The 25,295-nt window shown below is 39.4% G+C and overlaps 1 protein-coding gene across 12 annotated transcripts in view; it reads left to right on the forward strand.

Moving 5' to 3' along the window:
- The window catches only part of RBFOX1 (RNA binding fox-1 homolog 1), a 165,325-nt gene that overhangs the window by 54,303 nt on the left and 85,727 nt on the right, over window positions 1-25,295 (forward strand). For 6 of the 12 annotated variants that reach the window (XM_045542548.1, XM_045542547.1, XM_045542549.1 and 3 more), the window contains exons 4-6: window positions 6,080-6,172; window positions 7,888-7,948; window positions 17,780-17,833. In XM_045542548.1, the coding sequence (XP_045398504.1) occupies window positions 6,080-6,172; window positions 7,888-7,948; window positions 17,780-17,833 (208 nt within the window). The remainder of the gene's footprint in view (window positions 1-6,079; window positions 6,173-7,887; window positions 7,949-17,779; window positions 17,834-25,295) is intronic. The other 6 variants (XM_045542545.1, XM_045542544.1, XM_045542541.1 and 3 more) reach the window with 1 other exon arrangement.

Raw genomic sequence — 25,295 nt, forward strand, 5'->3', positions numbered from 1 at the left:
GCCTTGTTTCCTGACGGCCCCTCCCCCAGGCTGTCAGGAATTTTAATTCCCTTCTCCTTGCATCCTCTCTGACTGTGGAAGTGGATGTTGAGAGAAACTGCTCATCGGGTACAGAGAGATACTGACTTTGGCCCCATAACTTTCCTGACACAGGCAGTCTGGGACAGGTCAGTGTCCTTGAGGGTTACTGAGCAGTACTCATTTTGTCTGGAGTGGCCCGGCCACGGTGCTAGCTCTCTTGGGTCTATAACTGCCTGCTCTCCACGAAGCAGACGTTTAAATTTATTATTCCTTGGACAGTCTGCACCCTCCTCCCTCCTAAGTAGATTCAGTACTAACTGAATAGGACAATGTTGATGGAATTGAGGGAACATAGTTTCAGTAATTTCTCCTCCATAGCTAAAATGATGTTGTGATCTGCCAGATAAATTAAAAAAAAAATCAATCCATTATAGTCTGTGGTTCTGCTCAGTCAGGCACCTTGTCATTCTTCCATGACTTCAGACATTTTACAGTCATTCTTGAAGGTAACTCTCTTTCTGCTTCTTATATAAAAAGCATTACAGGGACTATTTCTATACCTGCAAAGCAAAGTGCATGAAGAGAAAAGTGTGCCCAACCTAATCCTGTTCACTCAAGCCTGATGCATTCTTGGCGAAATTGTAGAAGTTGACCCAAATGTTGGCCAACTTTGTTCTAACCCCGAATCCATCTAGAGCAGCCCTGCCTTTCAAGACTTTTTGTTTGTTTTTATAAATTTATATTTATATTTTGTTTTGTAATTTTCGCAGGTTGAAGAAAGCTATTTAATTCCTTTCAAGAGCTGTTTTGGGACATTAGAAGAATATCATTTGCTATTTTGAAAGTACAATGGCGGTGCTATTTTTAAGGCTTCTTCCGTCATTCCCATGATTAGCCCGTCTCTGGGGGCTTCAGGGAAAAAGACCATTTAAGTTTGCTGCATCCAGAGTCTGATTTTTTTTTTCTTTTCTTTATTCTTTTAGTTTAGGAAACATCCAAAATAGCTTCTCTCCGTGGGTCTGCTCCCTCTGAGAGAACTTGTCTTGCAGGTGTTGGAGCTAACTGCTCAGGTGGCTCTGGAATGTCACGGAGATGATCCAGCTGGGAACTGCTAACCGGGGGCAGCGGCTCACACAGGGGTATTTATCATACTTGGCATTATCCTTGGTGGGAAAGGGCCTTATTTAGAGGAGTGTTTGCATTTTAATGGTTGAGAAACCTGAACTGTAGTGATGACCTCATTCCCATCATTTGGTACTGGAGAGACAGACAGCCAGGAAACAGGTGGGCCCCCAAGAGCTAGGAACTCAACCTCTGACTACTTGTTTTCTACGGCATGGTCCCCGCGGCGGTCGCTCCTTGCCGGCAGAGTTTGTGTGTGTGTGTGTGTGTGTGTGTGTGTAAATGTGCATGCATGTATGCATATGCACCTATACGTAGGTGGTATCTATATTATTCTAGGAATGTATAACGTGACTATTTCATGTTTATATGGATAGCGAGTATACAGGAAAACCACATTTTAGAAAGACATGCCAGACTTGGAAAATGAGCATTAGAAAGAATTCAGGGGCCAGCGATCCTATAATTCATTTTCCTTTTTAGGAGATTTCAAACCATTTTGTTTACCTGTGAAATGATTTGTTTGGGTGCTACAGGCAGACACAGGTATTCTCTAATATACCTAAGAAATAACTATGCAGTTTGGTCTTTCATTCAGTAGATATCTAGAAGAATTTGTTACGTCTCAGGTGAACCGACCGTGAGAGAGACAGAAGTGACCTCGTAGGTTCTCAGGAGCAGCGAGACAGGCTGCTAGGACGGGCAGGTGCTGTGTGCTCTGTTGTACGTGAGAGGCTGTCGGGAGTCCAAGCAAATGGACCGACGCTATTAGAGGGTGGAAAGGCTTCTGGACAGGAAGGTCATTTGAACTGAGAGTAAAAGATGAGTAAGAATTTCTCTGGGAGGGCAACGAGGGACGTCTTCCAGGGAGAGGGAGCTACATGTGCAAAGGTCGCTGCAAAGAAGTGAGACATGAGGTTGTTAGTCCCACAGGAAAATGATTCTTCACACTCTTATCAATCGCTCCCTCTTACAAATATGAGTTCTCTGCGCCAGGAACTAGAGGATTTGATTTTTCATATAAAATGAGAAAATCAGTGCATTCATCCATCCAGGGTGCTTTATTTAAGCTTATTTAAGCCTTTATTTAAAATATAGGGTACACTTTAGAAATGACTAAAAGAGCCGAACTGGAATGTTCCGAACACACAGAGATGTTAGATGCCTAAGGTGAGGGATACCCCAATTACCCTGAGTTGATGAATTCACATTGTACACCTGTATCAAAAGATCACATGCACCCTATACTATTATGTACCCACAATGATTTAAAAAATTAACAGAAGAAGATATAAAATGGTATATTTTCATGAATGAGAAAAATAGAAGATATCACCTAAAAAAATACCAAAGACCAAAAGAGAAAACTAAGTAGGCTAGAGGAAGGCCAGAATTTATGATTCATGAGGATTTGAAAGCAAGCGTTTATGCTGGTCTGGCAGGACTCTTGGGGTTACTGTGATCTAGTCTAATGATCATACTCCCATCATAGGCCACAGATTTCTTTTCTTCAGTAGTATTGCACGTAAACTCTGGGAAGGCATGTCTCTGACTCCCTTCTCTGTAGCCTTCTTGCAGTCTTGGTTTTTAAGGGGTCACCCATCTGCATCACAGCCAGGTCCTGTGCTCTTCACGCCAAGTCCAGAATATGCTTGTTTTGTTCTCGTTTTTAAGGCCAAGGTAAAAATATTCATCATCTTTTTAAGAACTGCTAGTTGCAGCTTCCTTGAGTTAGAATTCTGACCACGAGGTAGGTAGGTCCCAGCACCTGTGCTTCATAGGGAGGCACAGGTGAGTGTCTCTCTGGTGATAGTGTGGCTCCCCGTATGAGAATTCTGATGACCCAGTGACACTGGGAATCCATATCACTTGTTGTCAGGGTGAGAGGTACAACTGTTCAGTGGAACAGGTAGGAAAGTCTATTTGGTATTTTGAGGACTATTTCTGGAGCAAGCTCTTTCTAAACTCAACTGTGGCGCATCTCAACTAAGTCATTGCAGCAGCTTGAAATGCAGAGTAGGAAGCAGCTGGAAGGAAGGAAGGAAGGAAGGAAATGACAATAAGATTAATAATAAGAAGAATCAATATATTTTCGTTGCTTACAAAATGAGAACTTAGGAATCGATTAGGGTAATTTCCTTTTTGGTTTACACTCTTTCCATGGAATTCCAAGTATATTTCTATCTGTGCCTTCATCTCTCCTTGACATCCTCAAGGCTGACTTCAGGCCGGCAAGTTTGCCTTGGGTTCCGATGTGACGCACGAGAGCGAGATCCTCTAGGATAATGTTGGACAGGTGGGTTGAGCGTTTGATCTCACCTGGCTGTGTTCTTCCCTGTGCTGTGGCGCGGACTACTGCTCCTCCCCATGCACAGAAACGATGCCCCCCGGCCCACCAGATGTAAGACTGGGGCTCCGGGTTTTCTTTTCTTGCCTAGTGACAGAAGATAGATCCAGAGTTCTAGTTTCCCTGATTTCTTTCTGAGTGTACGGCATGGCTACAGCTGCTAGGGAGTTAATCCCATAGCAGGGAAAGGGAGTGTTGCTAAGAAACCTGGGACGTGGGATTTTGGCTGCACTCCTCCATCTAAGCTCCAGAGAACTGAGTCAGATCCCCCTCAAAAGCTCTATAGAAACCAGCAATATAAAACTCTACTTAATATGAAAAAAAGAAAATCCTAAACCTCCTTTTGATGGTACGTGGTAGTATGAGAGGTAATGGGAATCTAAGTGTTCAGCCACATGGGCAGCTTTTTAGGCAGATTTCTGGACTCTCTTTCAGGATTCTGATCCAACAGATACAAAGCAAGGCCCAGGAATCTAAACCTTGCATATACTCCCCAGTTCCTTCTGACGTGCATCTAAGTTTGGGACCCACTGGCCAAGAGTTAGAGTCATTAAATGAGCAAAACCCCCAAGTCCAAATCCTCCCCCAGCTTTGAAGAGCTATTATTTGCAAACTCTTAAGTTAGGAAGTATATTTGAGTACCCAGCATGGGTATATGGTATGTACTATGCACAAGACAAAGCAGGACCCTTCTGTTAACTGGCATATAATCTTACACAGATCAAATAATCCAGGTTTATTCTAATCACAGGTCCTCACTACAGGAAAGACTCTGAAAGGTAGTTCAGTCCAATCCCCCAAAGTATGGAAACTGAATTTTCCCCCTACAGCCGGCCCTTGAACAACACGGGTTTGAACTGCGTGGGTCCACTCACACGCGGATTTTTTTCAATCAAATGTGGATGGAAAACACAGTATTTGTGTTGATACAAAACCCACATAAGTGGAGGGCCAAGTTTTCATATATTCACGTTGCACAGGGCTGACTGTGGGACTTGAGTGTGAGTGGATTTGGGTATAAGCAAGGGATCCTGGAACTAATCTACTGCATATACTGAGGGATGGCTGCATGTAGCATCCTGACACATCATCTACCCTCCCTTGAATCTGTATCCATGGCTACCGTCCTCAATGGGGGGCCCGTCTTGACCGTTGGAAAGTTCTCTCTTAGCCATTCCATTGGGCAACGTGTCTCTCCCCAGCCTTAGAGCTGGAGGTCACTGCAGAGATCTAATGTGGGATTGGGAGTTAGCACTGGTTGATTACGCCTACCATGTGTTTGTAATTACCGTACATCTTATTAGTAAAACTAAATATCATATTGCCTCAACTAAGATTAGAGCCAATGGTTTGCCTGTAAGTAAGGTTTATTCAGTGCTAGCACAAGTCCCCATATATTGCATTCTTTCACCCAGTTTACGGTTTGAAAAGCAGAAAGAGCTGGGCAAATTTATACTGGAATTGTTCAAAAGGTTGGTGTATATTTCTGAACACAATGTACAAATATTTTTAGGGGCTTTAAAAATAATGTACCATATTTTCTGTACTTTTCTTAGGAACAGTGTCAGTGAAGACAAAAGATGGAATTTGACAATATGAAGTTTAGTGGGGTTGTTTTTTGAGGCTAAAATATTAAATGCAAAATGTACCTGTGGTGACATAAAGGGTCTGTTTGTCAAAGAAGAAGTGCTTAGAGTGCTATTATAAATTACATTCTATTAACGAAGCTGCTTTATTTTGCGATCTGTCGATGTGACAAATGAATACCAACAGAATGTCTTAGAACTCTACAGTATGTGTACATATTGCCCTTTTTGGTTAACAAAGTAGTGTGAAAAGTCAAATTCAAAAGCATGTATGTTTGGGGGGGTGGGGAAAGTATTAATATAAAAACATTACTGGAATTGTTTGTATTATGAATCAACTGAAGTTTATTTCTATTCATTTCATGTGATTTTTTTGTTGATTAGACCAAAGAGTTTAAGATTTATTATTTTAAAAAAAAGGTCTTTCCTTTTTTTAGGCTTTTAACTTTTATTTTTTGAGAAGTAAAGGCTGTAGAATTGACAAATTTGAATAACCCTAAAATTGCATGAAGAAGAGATGTTCTTAAAACCACACGGCATGACTCTGTAGGCAATGTTAGAGGATTTTGGCATTCATTGTTGAATTTCGTGCACACGTTTTATTTTATTTTATTTTTAATTTGCATGTCAAGAAAGTGGTTCCTTTTTTTTCTCGTTATTTCATTTTATTCTCTGTGAAGACACTGTAAATTTATTTTGATCTCATTTTCTTTTCGTTAGATTTATTTTCTTCTGTAGTGACATTTAGAAAGGTATTTTTGGTATCCTTTTTTTTGAATTCTTCAGGGGTTACAGCTAACTGGTGACAGAAAAAAAAGTATCTTGTTCACATTTGTCGCTTAATTATTGCACATCTTAGTACTCTTATAATTTCTCTAATTTGCATGTTACAGAACTGAAGCCAGGACAAGAAATAGAAATTAAAGCGAGAGAACATTACCAAGTGGTCGTTGACTGAAATAATAATCTGCATGTTGTTTTCCCTTCTCCCTCCTGCATGCAGGGATTTGGTTTCGTAACTTTCGAAAATAGTGCCGATGCGGACAGGGCGAGGGAGAAATTACACGGCACCGTGGTAGAGGGCCGTAAAATCGAGGTGCATGTTCAAAATATTTTCCTTTTCATCTTTTTTATAAATGTCTGCTTCACGCTCATTCGTTGTTCCAGATGCATCATTGGCGTCTTCTATGTGATCCTGCTCCCTCTCATTGTTTATATATATATACTTATATATAAAAAGGAAAACTGGCCTTACTTTTTTTTTTTAATTTTACTTTGTTATGTTACTCTTATTATTGCTGAAAGGTGGATGGCAAAAGTGAGACAAAAGGAAGGTTAATCGGAAAGGGTTTTTTTTGTTGTTGTTATTTTCCATGTTTTATAATCAATGGGTGCAGTAGATTCCAAAGAGTAGACAGTGTGACAAACCAAACCAAATACAGAATAGTTTCTTTTTGTTTTTCTTTCCACTTCAGGGTTGAAGAGGGATCCACAGTGGTTTGCAAATTAAACCAAATGGTGAAAGAAGATTTGTTTTAAAAAAAAAAAAAAAATGAGAGGTTTTTGTCATTAAACCTTTCATTTCTTTTTTTTTTTTCTTTTAGGAAGCCAGTTTGAATTTCTGTATTCTTTTGATAATAAAGTGAACAGTCAAACAGGATTTCCCATTCAATATCTGGCCCCTTTTCATTTGAAAGCATAAATACCAAAATTCTGACGCTCAGAGTCTGCTATTTGTACCACTGAGATCTCCCTCATCATAGCCACAGGGTCATATTTGTTAAAACTTAAAAAAAAAAAAAAAAAAAAAAACCAGTTAAAAATGCTTTAGTCCTTGGAGTAAGATGTTGCATATTTTGCCTTTCATTTTCCCCCTTCGACGGTAACGCTTAGGCCCCTCACCAAACTCTCAGTAACCATGGTAACTGTATACAAACCCATGCTGGCGGTGGTGGTGAATGGTAAGTGGTGAAGTCCATCTGCCGTTTCACGTATTTAGTGCTGATATATCTATATACATATATATATATACCACGTGAATTTTTTTGACTTGTTGTATTAAGTTTTCTTGATGCTCTATTTTTTTGGATATTGGTACGCCTGTAATTGAGTGTACGTTCTAAGCTAGCCTGGGAGGCACTGACTGGATTGAGTTATGACCGGTGCACATCTTACTCAGATTGTTAACTCCATATTGTGTTAAACAATGCACCCTCTCTTTTATCCTTTTGTTAGCTGTGACTTTAAAGCTTGAATGATTTTGTTAATTCTTGCGATGTAAAAGGCTCTTGTTCCAAGTGTTGAATGCTAGATGTTGCTTTCCCAATGGTTCTTTCCTCCTAAAGTGTTGCACACGGCTAAAACTTGTTTGTCCCTTTTTTTGACATTTATGTTCCCTTGTACCTTGTCTCTTCCCTCTTCTCCTCCACTGCATGTTCCTTCATATGAACTTTATTTTACGTTTAAAAAAATATTTATCGTTTCTGTGTTACCATGGAGTACACGCATGCTTTTAAATCTTCAATTATGCAGTATCTTTTAATTTGCTTTTACTGTCTCTTTATTAAACTTTTAATGATATGACATTGCTTTACTGAAATGATTTGTAAGTTAAAATGGTTATGAAGTAAATGTAATTTTTTAAATGTATGATTTTGTTATGCACCTACTGCCTTTTATAAATTAAAATGCATTTTAGTTTTTAGTTGTTTTTTTTTTTAAAATAAGTAATCACAGTCATAATGCATGCAACTAATTGAATTGTGAGCTGGCCCTAGAATATCTGCTCATTGGAGTTTTCTATGTACATAGGTAAATAATGCCACAGCACGTGTAATGACAAATAAAAAGACTGTCAACCCTTACACAAATGGTAAGTAGAGATTCGTCCTTTATAAGAAATCCTCTCTACCTTGGACTCTATTATGTAATTTGACAAGGGAATCTGTTTCAATAAGCCATATTGGCCAAAGCCCTTGCTGCTGACCTGCTACAGGGAACCACCTACATCCATGAGGTCATTTTCACAACAAAGGCAAATTTCATTTTCAGGTTATAAGTGTATGGACTCCTCCCTGTCTCTCCAGAATAACTCCTATTTGGGATTGAGATGTAGTAATTATTTGGGAATTAGCTGAGTAAGTTAATTTGTTTTTTCATAGTGAGTTGTTTTATAGTGAGTATAGAGGATGGAGGTCTTGTTTTTTTTACGGCCATCTCCTCACTGATGACTAATTTCTGGAAATGTAACTATGTACTTCTGGCTTTGAGTCTTCTCCAGAAATATTAGGCATTTGAAGTGGCTTGGAGGGTACTTCGTGACTGGGTACTACAGGATTAGCAGAATGTGTGGGTGGATTACCTGTTCCTCTCTGGGTCACTTAGTGTCATTTTGGACCAAGTGAGAACGTGGCTGTGTATTGTAGACCCCATCAGGACAAAGCATTTCTGCCCCTGCTAACCAATAAAACTTCTCAAAACTCCTCCTAAAAAGAATTCACATATATATGAAAAGTTATTTAAAATGTTCAAACATTTTGATTCTTTAATCCTTCTCAGAATAAATATCTCTTAAGATATATGGGGGAGAAATCTGCTATGCTAATCACATACTTCCTGGTACCAAAAATTAAAAAGAAAGCAATGCAGTAAGTTGCAGTATATATACTTAGTAATATACTCACTAAAATGAGCAGGATAAAGACTGTGAAGGGGCCCCCTAATAAATTAAAAATGTAAATAATAAGAAAGTACATATATAGCATGATTTTGACTAAATGATGGTAGTAACTATGCCAAAATGCTAATGGTTGTGTTGAATTGCAAGACTGGAAGATGTTTTTTTCTTTGACTTATAGATTTTTAAAAATAATATAATTTTACTACTATCAAAAGGAAATACATATGGGGGATTTTTCCAATTTTTAAGTTTTAATTACACATGAAACATGTAAATAAAAATACAGTTTTATTTACAAAAAAGAAAAAAAGATTTTTAAAAAAAATTAACAATACCAATTTGATGGTGAGTACATGTGGTGCTTGTTTTTCCATTCTTGTGATACTTCACTTAGTAGAATGGGCTCCAGCTCTATCCAGGATAATACAAGAGGTGCTAGAGCACCATTGTGTTTTGTGCACATATGGTAGTAACATTCATCAGGTGTCAGACAGGTGGGTGGGGGGAGGAGGGAATGGGTATACGCAGTGCCCACCATCTGGGGGAGGAACATGTTTGAAGCTCTAATTTGGACAGGGCAAAGGCAATATATGTAACCTAAATATTTGTACCCCCATAATATGCTGAAATAAAAAAATATTAAAAACAAGGATAAAATATATCCTGAACAACACTGCTGCCAACCTGATTTCCTACCTCCCCCTCAGAGGAAGCCATTGTTATAGATTGTTGTCTATAGTTTTATTTTGCATTTTCATGCATTTAGATGTAGTAGGTACATATTTAAAGTATTCACAGTATTGTGTACATGTTTTTATATAAATAGTATCATGATATACATGTCATTTTTAATTGGCTTTTATAAATCAACAGTTATTTCAGTGTTGATACGAACAAATCAGACTAATTCTTTAGTGGTTACATAATATTCCACAAAATGGACCTATGGGTTTATTTAGAACTTCAGTACTGAATGTTATGTAATTGTTTGTTTTTGTTTTACAGTTATAAATAATAATGTTAGCATTTGGTAGTTTTGTTTTTTCTCTTTCTTCTGCCAGTTGCTGTCAATTACACAAAGTCACTTTGTTCTTCAGTTTAAAAAGGGAACCATTAAACAGGGATGTACTCTCAATATAGCAGGGCTATAAGGTGAAAGACCACAAGAATTATTTATTCTGCAGACCATTTTTCTCAGCTCCAACAACCCAAGATATACCCTTAAATGATAAAGACAATTTCCTCAACAAGCTTGAAATGCCCAGTGCTGTGAAATGAAGCCAACCCTTTGATTTATATGACATGAAGCCTTTCTACTTGGATTAAAATAATAGCTCTGCAATTTTCCAGAGTTAATACATGATCACGTCAACCTGACTATTGGGCATATTGTTTAATTACGAAGTTGCAACTGTGTGTGCATGTGAACGCACCAGTGTGCTTGTATGCCTATGCGTGGGTGCTCATGTGTGCTCAGTGAGCAAATGAAGCAAGAAAAGCCAAGTGTTATTCCGTAAACCATATATATGCATATTTATTTTAAGGAAAGAGTTATTGATCAATGTCATAACCAGAGACTGAAAAGTAGACCTGTAGAATTTTTTAACACAACTCTCAAAGCCCATTCATAAATAGCCAACATTTCTGGAACGCTATGTACACATTATGTGAAGCATTTTAAATGCACTGGACCCAAATGAAGTCCTGCAAAGAAGACATTATTATCGCTATTTTAGAGATGCAAAAACTGAGGCTAGATTAGATGAAATAATTAATGAAGACTTTTTTTTATCATGAAATGACAAAATCTTGTGGCCATGCCCATGGTACCTATCAGGCATCAACTTTCTCCTTATCATGTTGTTGAATTGCATTCAAATGGAAATTGGCTGTAGTAACCAAAAAATTGTTAAATGTGCAACCTTTGTTCCTACCACATGTTGGCATAAACATCCCATGTCTCATTCCCAGGTAGCCATGCATTCTTAGTTTCCAGGAATAAGTGGTGTGGGTCTCTCATCCAGATACCTACAAAGGGGCACTTGGGATTATTCCTGCCACACATACTGAGTATGGCACCCAAGGGATAGATGGACAGTCGCAGTATAACTGATATAAACAACAATTGTGAATCCTAATTATATAAAAGACTGAGGCTTCTATAGTGGGGATTATGGAGAATTTTCTATAAAGAAAAATAGTTCTCCAAGCTTTTCCAAGTTTTAACTCATCAGTGTCACCACAACAAATAAAATTTCCAATAAATTGCAATATGATGTAACTGAAAAAGTATGGACTCCTTTCAAATCCTTAACAAGAGAGTACAGTTATGGTTAAAAAAAAAAAAGGATAAATCAGGACCAATAAAGTCACATTGAAATGAGAAAATTAAGCAATTGGTGAGGTTCACTCATTAGCTGTGTAATTCATTCTCACAAAGCATAGAAATTGTGCCTCAGCAAAATTAAAAATTACTAGAGTCACCAAATTTTGAGGTCATCTCCAAATGGTGAAACATAGCTGTCAGTGCCCGCATCAGATTCATGCATTTCTTCAGTCATGTACCCAACAAAAGGTTTAGCAGCTGCAGGGTTTCCAGTGATGAATAAAACTTAGCCTAAATGTGATGAGATTCTTGTCTAGAAGGTTCTACCATAGAGGACTTCACTTAAAACCATCATAGAAGATGTGGATCCATTCCCAGAACATTTAAACATGGACGTAAGCAAAAGCTATAGAATGAAATACAGGCTTCTGGATATTCTACCCATCAGAAAGCTCCACAAAGAGAGAATTGGGCTACGTCTCTATTGCTGTTTGTCCCAAGGACACCCACCCACACAGAGAAGTTGGGGTGTGCTGTATTCGTGGGAGATCAAATGTTGCAACAGATACGCAAAACAAGTGGAGAGCTGAATTTGCAGAGATTCCTGGATGTTGAAGAAGCATGGGTGTTAGATGTGGTTCTTTTATTTTCTTAGAGATTGTAGGCAGGATGAAAACTGGACAAAAACATTCAAGAGTCTACAGAGAGGTAGACTTATCCCCCATATTGGCTCTGGCTGGTTGAACTATAGGCAAGTTGTTTAAACTTTCCGTATCACTTCTCTCAAATGAAAGCTGTACTCGTAACAGGACCTACATCATAAGTATTTGTAATAATTATGGGAGATAAAGCACTAAACCCAACGCTTGTATACAAAGTGCCTTAAAAGTTTTACTACTATTGGTAGCACAATATTATTTAATTATGCAATAGTCTCAGTTATTAAGTAGTCATACTATTCCTTTTTTTGTTGTAGATAGTAAGTTGAATTTCCTGATAGACACTAAAAGATCAAATATTCAGATGCTAATAAGGGCTGAGCAGGTAAAATAAATGAGAAATCAGAGTCTGGGAAACTGTCCTTTTGGACTGTCTTTTGCTTTCATACTGGGTAAAGCAGAATATTTTTCTACTAGAAGAAAAAATAGCACAGAATTTCCACAAAAGATAGCAGCCATTTGGCCTCCCAGCCAGGCATGCCGTAGTGGGCAGCGGTGAGTGTGACTAACTAGGGAGTTATATGCAATAGCCCCTGGTCAGCTCTAATAAATCTGTCTCTGGGGAATTCTGAACTACAATTTGCCATTTCTACCAATGTTTTGAGAGAACCAGAAATCCTATATTTTAGACGAAATCTAAATGCTGGCAATGAATACATGCCGCTAAAAACATACTGAGTGAACCAAAACAAAACACATCTGTAGACAATGTGCAGCTAGCTTCTTTTTGTTGTTGATGTTGGCATTTGGACATTACCTCCTGCACCATTTCAGCTACCCTTGTCTCTGGCATCCTTAGTGCACATCTGCAGAAAGCATTTACAGGTAGTTTTTGAAACCCCTGTAGTGTGCGTTTCTGTGATATACAACCCGGCAGAGCCCTCGAGAAGGCGTGTGCTGATTTTTATGTTTTGTGCACATTGAGACTTGCCTTTTAACACCCAATGCAGTGATAGTTAACACTGGGGACCTCGGCCAGCATTTTTCTAAAGAAGGTTGGCGTGTGATTTTTGACAAGCTAAATTTGGGGAGAGGAGTGCTGACTCGGATGCAGCCCCTGGAGGCTCAGCCACAGAGGGGTCTCTCCAGACTGCTCGTGTGTCGGATACAGCGCGAGACCCCAGTGTGTCTGGTCTCTGCTCCATTGCCTTGTTGTTTGGAGGGGCCCCGGGAGGCTGGGAGCGGTGGGCTTTATCAGCTGTTCTCCTTTTGTTGTAAGCCTCATTGTTCGGTTTAATGTCCTTGATCAAAATCTCTGAATGTGCAAGGCCTGGGGACGTACACAAACTGCCTAAGAAATTAAACATGGAATCATTTTGTTCGTCTTCCTGGCAGTGCGGGCGCTCATCTCCAGCGGGGTTATCCCAAGAGTCTCTTCCAGGTACTAGAAGGAGTCCCAGGGACTGTGGGCATATTTGCATGTGATTTGCATACATCTACATAAGCCTGAGCAAGCTCTGCAAGTCTGAGCAGAGGTGATTTTCAGGGACTGGATTCTAGACCAAAGGGACCTAACAGACATTTACAGACTGTTTTATCCAACACCTACAGAACACACGTTCTTCTCATCAGCACAGGGAACATTTTCCAGGATAGACCATATGTTAGGCCACAAAACAAATCTTAACAAATTAAAAAAAAAATTGGAATCATATCAAGTATCTTCTCAGACCATGATGGAATAAAACTGGAAACCAATAGTAAGAGGAACTTTGGAAACTGCACAAACCTACGGAAATTAAACAACCTACTTCTGAACTACCATTGGGTCAATGAAGAAATTAAGAAGGAAATAAGAAAAATTTCTTGAAATAAATGAAAATGGAAACACAACATACTGAAACCTATGGGATTCAGTAAAAGCAGTGCTAAGGAGGAAGTTTATAGCAATAAACACCTACATCAAAAAAGTGGAAAGATTTCAAATAAACAACCTGGAAGATAGTCGTCCCCGATAGGGTCCTTCTTCGTTAGATGTGTAACATACACAAGGAAGCAGGTACTTGGAGATTGGAAGGAGACACAGTCCCAGCCAAAAAAGACTTAATCCATTAGAAAAGGTCCTATATTCCTTTAGTTCCTTTGGAGCAAAACCAAGGAAATGTTTAGGAAGAGCCTACTCTTTTGTAAACACAAGTTTTAGGTGCTGGAAATTCATGCCGGACAGCGATCTTGTCCACTTTACCATTAATTTGAATGAAGGACCATGGCTATATAAAACAATTAAGAGCAAGCAAAGAAAGATAAAACCAAATAGCATTAACAGCTATGCAGAAAATAAAACTGGGAATGGAATCAAAGAGCAAATCTAAGAGGAGGCGGGGAAGTGACATTAGGTAGCATGTTCTGGGAAAACACCAGGACCTAAATAACATCAAGTCAACTTTGTGAAGAGCTGGGGAGAATTCTCGAAGCAGAGGGAGCAGTTGGAACAAAAAGTCCTTATATAGAATAATCTTGGGAGGTTTTATACAGATGAAAAAAGGTTACTGTCACTGTAACAAGAGAGAAGGGTATAATGGCACAAAATAAATGGACAAGAGTTAGATTGTGTGGGCTGTAGACCAAGGTAAGGGATGCGTGTTTATCCAAAGCTCAGAAGGAAGCTATTGAATTCTGAATAGCCGAATGATACGTTTGATTTTCTTCTTAAAAATTGCTTTGGCCACTATGAATAGATTGGAAGAGGGCTGAGGGGAAGGGGAAGAAGGAGTAAGAGGAGATGGTGAGAGGTAGGGCATTTCTGTTGTGGAACTTCTCCAAGCAGAGAGAGAAGTGGCTTAGTCTGGGATGGTGGCAGTGGAGAAAGGAGGGAAGAACTTTTCAAAGTTTAACCAATAGGATTTTCTAATGGGTTGCTCATGAGGTGTGGGGGCATGGGACTAGTCAAGGAACCATCGATCAGGAATTGTATTCTGAGCAACCAAGTAGATGGGGATACCATTTGCTGCAGGGGGAAGACTTGGTGAGGAACAGGTTTCAGGAGTGGAGGGAGAGTAGAAGTTGGGCTTTCGTGCTTGCTGTATGGTTCAGAAAGGCCTTTAGTTTCCCTGCAGGGGGAGTGGGGCAGCCTAGTTTAGGAGATGGGCTCAGGGATGGGAAGGAGGGTGATACCAGCATGATGTTTCCATGACGACCCCAGCAGTCTCATTTCAGTTAGCGGCTCACGGATTCCCAATTGGTTTCTTATAAGGAAGAACTTATCAATTACCTCTCTCAATTAATACTTGCAGACAGGAGATAGCATGGATCTCCTGAGGAGGCAGAGTGTCATTTAATTTCTATTATTTCTATATTGAATGAAAGTTTTCCGTGGGCAGACTTGGAAAACTGATAGATAATTGGCAGATAGACAGATAGGTAAATAGGTAAACAGCAAATGGTAGACAGATGATAGATGTGTTGATAGGTAGGTGGACATATGGATTTAGATAGACAGTAAATGACAGATGGATAGACAGGTGATAGGTAGCAAGACAGGCAGTAGGTGATGTATAGATAGATGATAGGTAGGTAGGTAGGTAGCTAGCTAGCTAGCTAGCTAGATTTCTTGACCCCAGATGAGGAAGATAAAGGCAGATGAGAGAAACATAATTTCTATCCAGTCTTAGATGCCTCTGAGAAATCTGGGGTTTTGTTTTGTTTTGTTTTGAGAAAATGAAAGGTCATTGGCATAAATTTAGACAGGTACACATTCAGCAAATAGCATGTCCTAGCCTTGTATATAACAGTAAGTATTTAAGGAAAGTAATAAGGATATATACAAAAAACAACACCTGCATTGAAAAGTATAAAATAAATGCTGTCTCCATTACTAAGAAAAGAGAGGAGTCTAACCAGGGTATAAGATGGGAAACAGATGGAAGAGGAAGAGGTGTGATAACTCAATAATTATTCATTTAATATGACTCAAAATATATTTAGTTCACAAATTCTAGGTTTCTGTGAAAGACTAGAAAGGCAGAGAACATTTACTATTCCTGCAGTTTTATTTTCAAGTAGTTTGCTCTTTTTTCTTAGACTCCAAATGACTCGAAATGTGGACATTAGTTCCCATGTCTTCAGGAATTGGGCACTTTCTATTTTAGGAAGCAGCAGAATTTTAGTTGGTCAAATTGAAGTCATTTTCTACATTCATGAAACATATGTTCTGAAATGTTTGGGGTAATTTTTATTTTTCTGTCACTATAGAAATTCCTGTAAGGCGAGATATGGTTAATACAAGAGAAGAAAGTATCAGTATAAAGTTTCAGAAACTCATGGGGCAATAAGTCTCATAATTTTATGTGTTTTTCTGTAGACTGAAAAAATCAGGCCAAGGAATTCCCCATTAACATGCCTACTGTGTAATCCAAGTACAACATTTGAAAAAACCTGAACTAAGATCATCCCTGGGGGCTGTGAACCACCTAGTTTATGCAAGTTGGAATTGGAAGTTTTTAAAAACAAAACATCCTTAGAAAGTTCTAGAAAGTTCTGAATCTTAATACATCCAAAGGCCTATCTATTCAGATATTTAGTGAATTCTAGGAATACATCTCAGCTGCTCTCAGAGGCACATCATTTAGGTCAGGCAGGAAGTCACACCTCATCCTTCTGGGAAAACCTCAGAGAGTTCTCATTGTCAGAAATACCTTCCCTCACATCCAGACTTCTTACTATTGCCTTTTCTCAGAAACATTTATTGAAAGACCTTTGATATTTGACCCTCTGCCCAAGGGCTCAGGGCAAGACAATACACCTGCCCTCCTCTTTCTTTCAAAAATTCTATAGTGCTGTGGTCCCCAACTCCTGGGTCATGGGCTGGGCCACACAGCAGGAGGTGAGCAGTGGGTGAGAATGTGAAGCTTCATCTGTACTTACAGCCGCTCCCCATCAATCACATCACCGCATAAGTTCTACCTCCTGTCAGATCAGTGGCACATTAGATTCTCATAGGAGCACAAACCCTACTGTAAACTGTGCATGTGAGCAATTTAGGTTGTGTGCTCATTATGAGAATCTAATGCCCAATGATCTGAGGGGGAGCTAAGGCAGTGATGCATTCCTCCCCAACCCCTGGCCCATGGGAAAATTGTCTTCCATGACACTGGTCCCTGGTGCCAAAAAGATTGGGGACTGCTGCAGATGTTTCCATAAAGACTTACCAATAAGAGAAGGAAACAATCACATCGTCCTTAAACTGTGATCATTCTCTAGAGGTTGTTCCCTAAATAATGCCCATCTGTAATGGGCTTCCTGATTTCTGAATTTCTCGTATGCTCTTTTTTGGAGTAAAAATTTCTAAAGGGCCAGGATTCATTTTACAGAAAACTTTCCATCCAGAACATTTGGAAAATGATAGGATTCTATTAATCTTATATACAGGTTATTTGAAAGTTACCTTAGATATCATGCATTGATTAAGAATTTTTATGGTTCTCTGATGCATTAAACATATTCCACACTAAATCTCTAGGGGATAAGATATAATTTTCTTTGGTATTCAAAAAGCACTTTGGAATTCTCTAGTATTTCAGGGTCATGATTGGGAATGACAATTTTCAGAGTATGTTTGCTGCAAAAAAATTTGTTTATGCAAGCTTTCAGGTGTTTGTGAACTTAATGCAAAGGGACATGATGGGTCATTTAGCAGTCAAATATGAAATAAGATAAAAATGGAAATTATTATAATGGCTCTAAAATATATTCATATGGTAGAAAATTAATTACCACATCTTTTCAAAAGGTTCACCTGTAGCTGGTCAGTAGTTTCCATTCTGTTAATTTGCATTGGCAAAAAATCAAAGAAGGGTATAAATTTTTATGTGTCATTTTCAAATACTTTTATTTATGCCCAAACTGCATGTACTGTGCTTTTTAAAATCCAAAAAAAAACCCACAGAAAACAAAATAGCCCATTTTGTTTGCACTTAGCTTGCAATGATATAAGTTGTTGAATCAAACGTGATAATAATGTTTTTGTATACTTGTTTTAAGGCTGGAAATTGAATCCAGTTGTGGGTGCAGTCTACAGTCCTGAATTCTATGCAGGTAACGAGTTTCTCTTTGCACGATGTCTTTTTGGTCTTTCCTAAATGTGCTTTGCCTGCCAAGGAAGAATGGGTTTTGTAAAATAATCTGAACCAAGTGAATTCCTAGCCTAACAAGTTCTGAATGGTTTCTTTGGGCAAAACCAAGAGTATTTAAAACACTTTAAAAATTAAAGGGGAATCGTGTAAGTTATGTTGTGCGGTAAGCGTGGAGCCACCGCTCCCTGTGACATTTCACATTGATTTTGCCTTAAAAAAGCATTGAGACTTTGTTCAATAGCATATTGAACAAATGGAGAGCTGTTCATGCCCATTTTATTTCAGTGTGCCTGAATGTGTCTTTTAGCCATACATTTCCATTTGGGGTTGCGTTTTCTTTTTCATGGCAAAGCAGAGAGTTGGCTTAATTATTTTGCATTAATGTGGCAGTGATTTGGAATTGCCAAAAGAAGGCCTATTTAGAAAACTGAAAAAAAAAAATTAAGTTGTCTTTCATTCTCCATTAATTAATTTCCCTTAGCAGTCCCATTTCTCTCTACTTTGCCTTCAGGGATATGTCTCTCTCCTTACCCTTCCCTGCCTAAGCTCCAGCTACCCCTCAACTGGGAAACCCACTCTTAGAAAACTTGGTTACCAAATTTTGGTAGAGTGTGACCTAGAAGTGACAGTGGCTAAGATCTCACGTTTTGACACGCTGGGTTTGGCTTGTCACTACTGCCTGTGTTTCCTTGTCCATTACCAAGGCTGCATTGAACACCTAGAACCTTAGTAGTAGATTTGCCACATGGATATAGAAAAGGCATCTTTCTTTGATGTGGCTCTTGCTTTTAAATAAGGAAAAATAAATAACCAGTTAATCTAGAGCCGCACACTTAGTGACCCCTTGACGGTAAGTCACATCCCTTGCTTTGTTTCTTCCTAGATGCCTGACTTTTCTCATTTTCCTGATACTAAGTATCAACCCTAGTAGATGAGAAAGATACTACGTATCCACCCTAGTAGAGGAGAAAGATACTATGTATCCACCCTAGTAGATGAGAAAGGAACACAGGAAACTTAGCTACTCTAGCACAGTAACCACATTTTAATCTTGATAAAAATATTTTAAATTTGGTAAATCTGGGAAGGCACAATGTGATAGCTGAGTTCTGGGTATCAGGCAGGCAGTGTTTGCAGTTGTTCTTCACGTGTAAATTTAATCAGGAGCCTTGGTTAAGTCCAGGGATTCTACCACTGCAGAATAACTGTGTTGACCCTCATGGGAGTGGAGAGACTTACCAATAAGGCTTTCCATCATTATATTTTGGATTTCACATTGTGAAAGGACACACAGAGTGAGGAACATGGAAGCTGTACCCTGACAGCCCAGGTTCAAATCCTGGCTCCCCCTACTCACCACCAGTGTGACTCTGGGCAAGTTACTTAACCTCTCTGTGCCTCAGTTTCTTCATCTGTTAAATGGGGATGATGACACTAACAAACTTAAAGATTTTTATTAGAATTCAATGAGTTAATACACGAAGAGTGTGTGGTGCCTAGACAGCACCATGTAAACATCTGATAAATAAAAATGAGTAAGTTAATGTTTTGCCTCTCTGCCATGAAAGGAAAATGAGCTGAGAGCTGATTCCGCTGAATTGTGAGCGTACTAGGATGTTAGACTAAGAGATGCTTTTCTTCATTCACGAGAGGACCAGTCCCTCAGTTCTCAGCATGTCCATCTAGGGGGGAGTTAAATGCTGGGATCAGAGGCATAGCAGTGTGTTCAGGGGGCACATGGAACTAAGAAGGTTTTGCTGGGGTACATTCTTGTGAAAAGCTGCAAGGAAATGAAATCCCCCAAAGGGGGAAAGAAAAAAGCCAGCTAGCAGCCTCCATGCCCCTGCAGGCACTTCCTTTGAAATGGAGTCCCAGACTGGGCAGAAGTGGCAGATTCTCTGCATGTGTGCATAGGTGTGTGTACACACCTGGGTACATGTTTTCTCCCCAAAATACTGGGAACAAGAAGCCAGAAGTCTTCGTGTGGGGAGTAGAGAGTAGGTGTGTGGATTGTGGTAGAGGGAGGAAAGTGCCTTTTTCTGGTCCTACGTGATAATAAAGTATACTTGCTGGGCATCTTGGCTCTCCCTACCAGGAAAACACCAAGCATCTCCTTCGGTGTGCCTTTCAGAGCCACATGCATATCTGCGGGTGTCTAAGAGGACATGAAGACAGGGGAAACAGTTCAGATGCATTTACACATACAAGCATAAATTAATCTGCATGACTTTTAGAGCATCACAGCAGCCATTCAGAATAGCCCAGGGCCCAGCCTCAGAAGTTAGATCGTTAGGTTATAGCAAGAGAGTAAGTTATAACAATGGTTAGTATTTACTGGATACGTTCTATGGACAGGACACTGTTCTAAGCACTTACATAAATTAATGTATTTAATCTTCATGGCAATGTTGCATATAAGAAAATCAAAGTATAAAATGTTTGTATCACTGGTCTGGAATTTCACAGCTACCCAGGAGCAGGCCAGATTTTGAAAACAGGCTTTGATCATTCCAGAGGTTGTATTCCTTACAACCAGTTTATACTGTTCCTTTATTTTATTATTTTTTTTTATTTTTGCATTTTTACTCGGATGAGGCAAAGGCAGTATATGCTTCTTTATTTTTAAATAGTAAAGCCATAATTCCTATCGACTGTGCCCTAGGATCATGCTACTTCTCTGTATCATAACCAGTCAAATTAAAGAAAAGAAGTAATCATTTTGGATATTCCAACCACCACCGCCACCATATTCGTGTGTGTTAGTTGGTTCTGTAAGAGGAAGCTTTAAGGAGCTCAGATGACAACAACAACAGAATTATTTCTATGAGCTGTTCCAGTAAACTTAGGTCTAAAAAAACAGGGCATGGGAAAGTAAATGTTACTAGAGAAATCTCAGTAGCTGTGTCTTGTGCTGCCAATATCTGGATTATCCCAAATAACCACATGTTTTCTCTTTTCACCTGTGTATTTGTGTATGTGGGTAGACAGAGTTCATGATACAAAGAAATGTGGGCAAATGTGGCTGCAATTTCCACACTCTAGAGAGATTCCTTTGAAATATCTGAATCCAGCTAACTTAAATCTAACATTTTAGGCATCTCTGTCTATGCAATGGACGTATGCAAAGATATATATGTAGAATGCATTAATTTCCATATCTAGGTATAATTATTAGTATCATCCATCTACATATCCATAACTAAGAATTTATGAGGCTTTTAAAATGTCCCCAGCTATAAAAATAATGTTGGATGTCCCTTGCGATTTTGAGTGTGCCTCAAAGCTGAAATGAAGACCTTGTCATGGATTAGCTTTGGGAATTGAGCAGGCCAGCCTTGTATCTGCTGAAGAGTGAAAGGCAGACTTACCAGTCACTTCTATATATAAGATTTTGTGTTAATGACACATTTCATAATATCCCCATAGTATAATTATTGATTTTCTGAAGCTTATGCAGAATTAACTACCCAGCCTCCAATTGTCTCTCAGAATGGGGCATGAAAAGTTCACATATTTTGTAAATTAAAATCAATATTTTCAATCTCTCCTAAAGGTAATTTTCCTAATTTAGTGGACTTTTCCCTAACATTTATTTTCTCTTTTAATTATAAAATGGCAAGTTATTGATTTTCGTATATAACCTTTGGACGCCCCGAGTGCATTTTTATTGCCAGCGCAGGGTGGGGGTGGGGAGAGCCATTGCATCTCTTAATGAGGACCTTTAATTACTAGCTGAACAGTATTAATTTGCTTTGATAAATTATGACATTCTCTCTCCCTCACATACACACATGTCGGGGGAAGCATTTAGAAAGCTCTTATACAAGGTCTTTCGTTTTGGATGTTTTTTTTTTGAATTCTTATCAAGTCATACTTGTAAGAATTCCCTTAACTACTTATCCAGTACGAGTCTCCAGAGCAGATATATATAAATCAGCATATCCCATGAACATATATATAAATCTTCTCCAAAGAGAGACAAGCGTTTTTTCTATAAAGCTAAACAGCATTGATTATTTTTCCTAAGCCTAATCATCTTCATACTCCTTGAGGCTTATTCTTAAGACAAATGATTGATAAGTCAATAAAAAAAAAACATGCCAGGTAGGTCTTGAAGACAGGGGCCAGTGTCTATACTCATTCCTTTTTAGGCTTTAAATAAAATTGAAGGCACTAAACAGAAGTGGAATATCTATGAATATTCAGGGCCAGGAGCATGCCTCGAGTTATTTAGTATAATTAAAACTAGCATTTCCAGGAATCTGGAGGAAGAGTCTTCAAAGGAGATTCTTAGACTTCCCCGGTCAGTGGTAGAAGTTTCCTTGTTCTCTAATATACATATATATATATATATATTTTTTTTAAACTAGTATCTCTTAGAGATAATCACAATATCTAGGCAATGAAACTGTTGATTTAAAGCACCTTTAGTCTTCATAAATAAGTGAAGCAAAATAAAAATAAATAACAGAAGGTTATACAAAGTTGTCGGCGTGGTACTGACACATGGCAGATTTATCTGTTTCCCAATTGCCAGTAAGATACACACTGCAAAGCTCACCCACGTTGTATATCATATCTGCCAACTCATTTCTGTGATTAAATATTCCATCAGCGGGGTGATATGGCAGCAAAGCTTAACAAGATTCATAAGATGCACCACTTGAACACCCATAACTCACCTCCATGGATGGAGAACACTCCGCCTGCAAAGGAAGATTGGAATTGAGTTAAATTACTCCACAAGACACAATCAATAGGGAAAGGAGAAGATCTAATGAAATGCAGATCTAAGATACAGTTAGGTCCCGATGACAAGAAACATACAATTAAAGTCACAAGTAAAGAGATAACAGAGTATGTCAACTTGAAAACCTTGCAGATGATGGCGACCCACATTCCTGGTGACACTATTATTATTAGCAGGTCTTTGGAAGGAATAAGGAGGTCCTAAATGGATACTCTTCCAGAAAATAAAAATTTCTGGTTTTGAGAGGGGGGGGAAAGAAAGCTGTTCTAAAAGCAGGGCATGCCCGACTGCAAAGTCACATTTGAAAGGTGGTGGCCAGATCTTGAACCAAGCTTGCCTGGGGTTGCTAGGAGGATCAGATAAGATGATGAGTGTAAGAGAACTTCACAGCTGCTGTAAGAGATTAGTGTGATCGCCAAAGTCACCTCAATCGATTCTGTCCATGTTGGTAAGGACCCGGACATGGACCGCATGACTTGTTACTAGGCTAGGTGATGGGACAGTGTGTTGAGATCGCAGAGTAAAGTTGAGAAAGGAAGAGGACGGGTGTAGCACTCTGCAATTGCTTCTCTCAAAAGGGCAGCCGTGTTTGACCTTGGATTACCCATACAAAGGTACTAGTTTTTTCTTGGCTTTGGCCACGGTGAGCCATGATTCATCTCAAAACGGGGTCAAAAGAAGGTAGATGAAGACCTTTCCTCCCTCTCCCCTTTAATCCCTCCCACCTCCACCTCCCTGAATCCACTTAGAGTGATGAGAAATAACCTTCAGCCGTACTTCTGGCTGAACCTTTTTTCAACTCCCTTCTCCGAAGTTTGGATGCAATAGCATCTGAAAAAAAATAACATTGCCTAGAACCCATGATAAACTGTGGTTCCTGACACACATGGGTTTTATTTTATTTAGATTGAGATTGGACTCAGGGTGATTTTGCTAAACTCCCAGGTCTAGAGCATGCTCTGTTTGGAACGAGTGCCTTAGCAGTCTGAGAAAGTACAGGGTGGGTTTGAAAGGTACCTGCTCCTACCCAAACCCCTCAAAGCAGCACATACTGAGGTACCCCTCCCCGTGGCTCTAAGATTTTCCCATACAGGCCCAGAGGACCAGCCTAGACTAGACTCCTGGCGTTGGCCGTAAGGAGCAGTTCCTCGCAAACGGTGACCTTTGGCTCTCTGTTTTGTATGGTTTCCACATCTGCCAGATTCAAATACAGTGCACTTCAGTGAACTGGAACAGTGGAGTCCAGAAGCAAAGTCCCCAAGCAAAGGATTTTCAGCCCGGAAATGTTCCACTTCAAAGAGTTTATCTCGTGCATCTGTTTACCTTTGCCTCCCCTCTCGGTTGCAGTTCACGCTGCTTCTCTCCTCTCCTCCCCCATCTGCCTCATCAGACTTTATTCCACTTCCACTCACATTTGGCCTTAATTTTTATCTGCGTCCTTCTGTGTCCCAGAGAGGAAATGCAGCTCGTCTTTGATGGAGCCTGTGGGGTTTTTTGATCTTCAAATAAGATCAGTACTTGCTTATGTGCTAAAAACTGGATTTTTGAAGTAAATTTGTTTCCGTTCTGTTACATGGGAAGGCTGTCTTGGGGTGCTCCCCACAAAGCCAGGGGTCGCTGGGTGGTCTTTGTACGAGAAGCCCCAACTCTAGGCCATGGGAGGAGGATGAGGTTTGAATATCTGGCTCTGGATAAATTTCATAGGGAAAGTTTTAAGCTGCCATTGCCAACACATTGGGAAACTCAAAATATCAACAATGATAAGCCAGCCTTACTCTGGGCCAGGCACTGTGCTGAACTCCTTGTATCTCCCCAGATCCTCATGAAAATGCTATCCCATCATCTGCATTATTAAGTTATGAAACCAGGGCTTCATGGACATAGTGTGTAAAAATATGATTGCTATATAAAGGCCTTTTTTCCTAACTTTAAAGTCCATGTTTGTCACCACCTTGCTATACAGCTTCCTCAGTAGGAGTAGTCTAGGGCATGACGTCAATGTCATCTGTTCATTAGGTCATAGTATGCTGGTAGATAATAATAACTAACAAAGATATATTTGCATTTAGTATTATCTGTTGTATGCCAAACTCCATGTTCAGACCCTGATATGTATGTACGTAGATTAAAAGTTTGCAGGGTAAGTGCCATTACCTTCATATTGCAGGTAAATTAGAAACTCAATGACGTTGCCCAAGGTTGCTGACTTTGAAAGTTAAAGAGCAGGTTCAAATGCATCCCTTTGTGATTCTAGAGCCCATTCCTTTCTTTGTACAAGTTCCTTCCCACAAATGCTTTACTTAATTCAATGTCCTGGATACATGATTCTTAACTTGGAGTGACTTTCCCCCCCAGGGACATTTGGAAATTTCTGGAAACATTTTTCATTATTACATCTTGGGGTGGGGTTAGGGGGTCACTGCTGACATCTACGGGGTGGAGGCCAGGTTGCTGCAGAACATCCTACTGTGCACAGGACAGTCCCCCACCACAAATAATTATCTGTCCCCAAAATGTCCTAATAGAAGCATCTTAAAGATATCACCGATGCACCAAATATCTTGACAACTCTCTTGCCGTACCCATTGCTACTACTAGTGATGTATGAGCAGCAGCAGTTCTCAGTGGCAGCCAAAGAATTTAAAGAGAGTGACGTTTCCTCTTCTGGGCATTA

Source organism: Lemur catta, chromosome 2 (genome assembly GCF_020740605.2).
Source record: "Lemur catta isolate mLemCat1 chromosome 2, mLemCat1.pri, whole genome shotgun sequence".
NCBI lineage: Eukaryota > Metazoa > Chordata > Mammalia > Primates > Lemuridae > Lemur > Lemur catta.